Genomic DNA, 6000 nt, shown 5'->3' on the forward strand with positions numbered 1-6000 from the left:
GAAATAATTTTATGTTCTGGATATCTCTCAAATTCAATTTATTTGTTCTAGTCATTTGATTCAGAAGATAATGAACTATGTTTAGTTTGCTACTTTTGGATTGTTATTGCAGATATTACTAAATATTGCTTTGCTTCACTCTAAAAAATAGCCTATTCTAAAATGTATTTTTTATTCTTAATATTTTGGGGAAATTAATTAGTTGCTTTATTTCCAGGAATAGTAATTTAAATTTAAAGATTGCGCCTTGTGCTTGTATACAGTGTTTTATGCATATTTCCATGCACACTTAACATCTAGTTTGTCCAGTTTGATGTATAATTTCAACCTGTAAGCAATAACACTTTTTACTATATTATATTATAACAATATTATCCACTGAAAAGATGGGCCTAAATAAGAATTATGTTTTTCTTTTCCCAGCCAAAGAAACTGAAGGATCCTCTCATTAAGAAAAATAACACATACACAGCAGCAGCAACAAGCTATACCCCTAATATTGCCAGAGACCCTGGACTGGCTACCATTGCTAAAAGTGCAACAATAGAGCCCAAAGAAGTTAAACCAGAAACAAAACCAGCAGAACCCAAGAAAACTTTTAACAGTGTCAGCAAAATTGATCGACTATCAAGAATAGCTTTTCCACTGCTTTTTGGAATCTTTAATTTAGTCTACTGGGCAACTTACTTAAACAGGGAACCCCAGCTGAAAGCCCCAACTCCACATCAATAATCCTGTTAACTCATGTAATTTTGTTTAGTCTTTTGCACTGGGAATTGCTTTCTGTTTGATGCACAGTAATTCCCATTTGTTTCATTGCCTCTGTCTTAAAGAAAATGAAGGTTTCTTTATTTTAAAAAGTATATTTAAAAAAGTAATCCTGTATACTAAGGCCATAACAATGTACACACCTGGGAACCATGATTCTGAAGAAGGGAGAGGAAAAGTTTAGTAATGAAAACAAATTCTAAATCATTTGTAGATAGCTTATTACTGAATGTCCCAACAAAGATACTGTACATTTTCATGAAATATTTTATGCAAAATGACTTTGGGGGAAATACGATGTTCATGTAGCACATTCTGTAGTGTGCTTGCCATTTATAGAGCACTGTTTATGTGGTAGTTTTTTTCAAGGTTGTAAAGCTTTGAATTTTGTCAAATTCCATAAGATACATTGTATTTCCAGCTCTTTCTCTCCTCCTCCCCAATCTCCAGTTACTGGTCTAATAATATTAGATGTTCTTAAAGACAGGAAAATCTGCATACTTTTGGGGCAGTTTATCACTGTACAGCACCTATGATTCAGTGGCAATGAATGCTTTAATTTGCTGTCTTCAGGCAGTCTTGGTCTAAGCATTAATTTGTCACTAGACTAAACATGAAATCAGTTGCACAATTAAGAATAGAATTCAAATGCCCTTTACCCCCATGTAATCAAACCAACACCTGGATGCTTTTACAGGTAGCTTTTATTTATAATATGTTTTAGAAAGAAAAAATGTTTTGCAAGCTCTAGATATGTTGAATGTATTCTTTTATAAAACAGTACATTAAAAAGCTTTAGATTAAAATTTATGGATAGCAAAAAGAAAAATATAGTATTTAAATAATATATGTAAATATGCAGCATGAGATTGTACTTTTTTACTTTTTTAAAGTTGTGTTCTTAAAATATTGTGTAGAGTTCATCTATTTTAGCTCTTAATATGTTGTTAAATGGTAAAGGAAACATATTTAGAGCCTGCATTAAAAAAGTCAGTAGTCCTGGAAAGGGAAAGAAAGAAAGAAAGAAAGAAAGAAAGAAAGAAAGAAAGAAAGAAAGAAAGAAAGAAAGAAAGAAAGAAAGAAAGAAAGAAAGAAAGAAAGAGAAAATTTGTAAAGTGGCTAAGTGTACAGTCGTTTGCAATTTGATAATGCCATCCAATGTATACTATTAGATAAATGACTGGTCTGCTCAGGTCATGCATAAATACTAAAAAATGGGGTATATTTAGTAGGAAAAACTGGTAAAATACTTGTTAAGACACAAAAATCATCTGTATATTACTGCTATATTTGCTGATACATAACTGTTACAATAAGTGATGTAATATATGTAGCATTCAATACAAAATCATACACAAAAGAATGTACAGGAAAATAGATTTTATTGGATAAACTTACTACATTTCATTTTTACTGTAGCAATATATTTGTAGGAACAATATGTAAGGGCTTTAAATACAAGATGTCCATTTTGCAGGTATGGTATTACCTTTAAAACAATTCTAGTAAATTTCATTACTACTGAAAACTTCTTAGAAGTATAAATTTCAGATAAGGATTTTTCAGAGAAATTGAGAGATTGATGGATTTTTGCCAGTATTACTTCAGAATCCACAAAACATTATATTAAGTTAATTTAAAAACAATGCCACATGAACCTTCAGCAAAATAGTTAATTAGACAGTCAAGTTTCATAGTTACATTTTAGGCAATGTTTTTTAAACTCTTTCTCAATAATTCAAGAGGTTACAATTCACAGTCTATAAAAACAAATCATTGGAGTTTTCTTTAGAAAAAACCAAAAACTATTTTTCATTGTCAAACATTTAATCCTGTCTAAATTTGATGAGCTAATTTGATTGGAGTTTATTAAAGCGGATGTTTCATCTTCTGGTTCATGTGTAGACATATGTATAGAAAAAAATAAAATATGGCTCTTTAACTTCTGTGTACTTGTTTATCTTGTTATTTTGGCGTTAATCTAGTGTGTTCAGTTAGGGTGTTTTACCTTCCAAGCTATACCTTTTGGTCTGCATTTTGCACATTAGATGTGAATATTACTTAATTAGTCTGCTTTTTGCTATGCAATGACTGCATAATATCACCTCTTAGTTTATTAGTCTATGTGAATAGTATACTGTATAAATTTGATTGCACAGTTTATCAAATACAAAGTATTCGCTATGTAGCTTTTTTACAGTGCTTTGCTAAACCATGTAATAATAGTAAGTCTTCCTTGAAAATAATGATACACTCTTATAGAGGACAGTTTCTGTTTACTCCTGGGATAATTTTAAAAAGATGACATTGAATGTTTATTGCACATCAGTGCAGTAATGTGGCAATAAAATCTAAATCTAATAGAGGTTGTTTATGGCAGAAGCATGTATTTGCTTTACAGAGTTTAGCAAAAGCTCCTTATTTTATGTCACACTGTAACTCTATTACAATAATAAAGATAAAATATTCAATAATGAAAGTGAATGCTTTACCTTATTTTGGTTTTTAGTTACTGCTTTTTACTAAATACTGTATAAGAAATTGCTGTTCATTCAGAGATCTGTTTCTATGTATTCAGAAATGAATAATATTCTACTAGATGCAAGTGTCTGCACAATGCTTTTCCAGGGACACAAGCAATATCAGAAGTTTCTGAAATAGAATTTTAGATTTTTTAAATAATGAAGTCTGCACAATGTTCATTCGATAAAGCAATAGCATGCACTAGATGCAATAAATTTAGGTTCATTAATATGGTGCTGGGTATGATACAAAGCCTTAACTGAATAGGACAGTGTCATGGTTAATTTTTTAAATAATTACTGTATGTGATAGAATATGTATAGACTGACTAGATAAATGATAGGGAAAACAAAACAAAACAAATGCTGGCAGTTTTAATCGTCGTCTGGAAAAACAAAACAAAACAAAAATGCAAGTCCAAATGGAGTCTTTGGACCAGGTTCTCAGATTATGTAAACTGATGTTCTCAATTTATTTTGACTGATTGTGTTTAGGACATTCTAGCTTATAGGTATACAGGCCACATCTGAAAACTTTTGTTTAAGTCCTCATTCTTGTCTACACGAGAAAAGCCCAGGTGTAGGAAATAAAATTGCATGGAGTTTGAAACCTTTGAGGTTTCCTTGACTACTTCATACAGGTAAACATGAGGTTTCCTCCTCTTTGTCCCTTCTTTAGCCCACTTGCCTGGAGAGTGAGAGGACAACAATTCCTGATGGCTCTGGTTCATTGACTCAGCCCTATTGCTTGTGCATCAGAGAAGATAATGGGTATATTCTGATTGTTCCAACCATATTTATGGATCAACTCAAGAGACACGTGGTATCTTCAAAAAGTTGCATGGAGTTATAGGACCTCAGGATGAAAGTCACTGATATAACCTCTTCATATGAACAGTCCTTCCCAGAGGTGGGGCTCTCTCTCCTGCTTATCACCAACATGAGGTTATGAAACAGATTAGCAGCTAGAAAATTGGACATACATTCTCCAAGGAGCAGAAGTATATATAGAAACTTCTTTTCGATTGTCTTGTGAATCTGAATGACTGTCCAAATAAATTAGTGTGACTGGGAAAAGTTAAATTTTCTCAGATAGAAAATATCTAAGCTGTGCATTAAAACAATAAAAACTTAAATATTTCTTCAGTTTTTCTATAGCAGATTAGCAGCAAAATCCACCTGCTGTATATAAATACAATATAGTTTAAATAAGAATGTGTCTGCGGTCTTGATGCATGAATTTTGCAAGTGAAGGTTATGATCAGCCTGTCAAGATGTTGTTGTCATGTTACATCTGATTACAAACAATGTTATATAGAACAAGAGAGCTAAAAGCCTCCAAATGGCAAGATTCTACATGCTCATTTTTGTCTAGCTACAGGCCATCTAAACAGACAAAATTACTTCACTGATGTTGATAAACATATTTAATAAACTGCTTTAGGTCTTTTGAAAATATACTGAAAGGATTCTGTACTCACATCACAGTTGTTTCTTGAACATATTTCATCAAAAGGCCAGAATCATTTTACCTTAAAAATAATCTGAAGACAGAATAGGGAACTGGTTTTAATGTCTTATCGAGATAAGAAAGACATATTCAGTGAACTCTGGCTTTCTGAAATCAGATTTTGAACCACACCTATAGAAATGATGCATTCCTGTCATGCCCCCTCATATGCTTTAGAATTAACCAGAGGCTGTGCAGGTCTATCTGTGAAGGATCAAGATATTTGAGATTGTCTAAAGGCAATTTTTCTTGACATTTTCCTTGAATATGCTTCTTTTGTTTGCCTGACAGAGGCTTGGATTTGATTTGAGTTGTCATTCAGATCTAATGCCATCACCCATTACTATTTTATTTTACTGAAAACATGCAATAGTTGTATATGATTAGTGTGAAATTGCTAAAAACAAAATAAAGAAAACATGTCAAAACTTCTATTCTATTATTTCTCTATTGCCAATGACTACAGTTCAGGATTGCCACATAAATTGGATGTTGCCTATTGATGTGCTTTCAATTGTATTAAAACTTTTTAATGTAAGAAATTTACTACAGAGCTATGGTAAAAAATTACACACCAAAATGAAATAAATGAGAAACTATGCTGACCTAGAGCTCAGTGAACTATAATAGAGATATCTTTTCTTCAATCATAATATTCTTTTTACTTAAATTAAAAATCATATACAAGAGACAACTAGATGTCAGCTGAAGTAAAAGACAAATTTTAAAAACTGCAAATCTCCTCCGTCAGAAAAAATAAGAACATAGTAAAATTTCTGCCAATAGTTGGCTTGGTTCTTTTACAATAATAACTAACAAAGCAAGAAAAAATTAATAAACAAGCTCCTCAGCTGGTATAAATTCAATAACACCACTGACTTCAATGGAGAGATGTTACTTTATACCAACTACAAACCTAGCCAAGAGTAATTAAAGCTTAATATTATCTTCCTGTGCAGAAACTTGCCTGGACAGAAAATAAAGAAGGAAGGATTGCCCTGAAACTTGACTAGAGCAAGCACAGAAGGATTATGAGAGAAGAAGTGGTGGTGATCTCAAACTCCCAATGATATGTATCCTTGTGTTATGGATAGGAGGAGTGCTGGCCAGCATTTGATGACTAAAGGTATCAGAGGGAGAGCTGTGTTATCTGTAACTGAAAAAAACTTTTAAAACAATTAATGGTCCTGCAGCACCTTG

General features: G+C 32.1%; 1 protein-coding gene across 2 annotated transcripts in view; it reads left to right on the forward strand.

The window, feature by feature from the left end:
• Positions 1–3389, forward strand: part of GABRA1 (gamma-aminobutyric acid type A receptor subunit alpha1) — a 75959-nt gene extending 72570 nt beyond the window's left edge. For both annotated transcript variants that reach the window (XM_089769540.1, XM_006111191.5), the window contains exon 10: positions 424–3389. In XM_089769540.1, coding sequence (XP_089625666.1) covers positions 424–732 — 309 coding nt within the window. In that variant the 3' untranslated portion in view covers positions 733–3389. The remainder of the gene's footprint in view (positions 1–423) is intronic.
• Positions 3390–6000: the final 2611 nt, after the last annotated feature.

This window comes from Pelodiscus sinensis, chromosome 16 (assembly GCF_052426305.1).
Source record: "Pelodiscus sinensis isolate ZL-2025 chromosome 16, ASM5242630v1, whole genome shotgun sequence".
Taxonomy (NCBI): Eukaryota; Metazoa; Chordata; order Testudines; family Trionychidae; genus Pelodiscus; species Pelodiscus sinensis.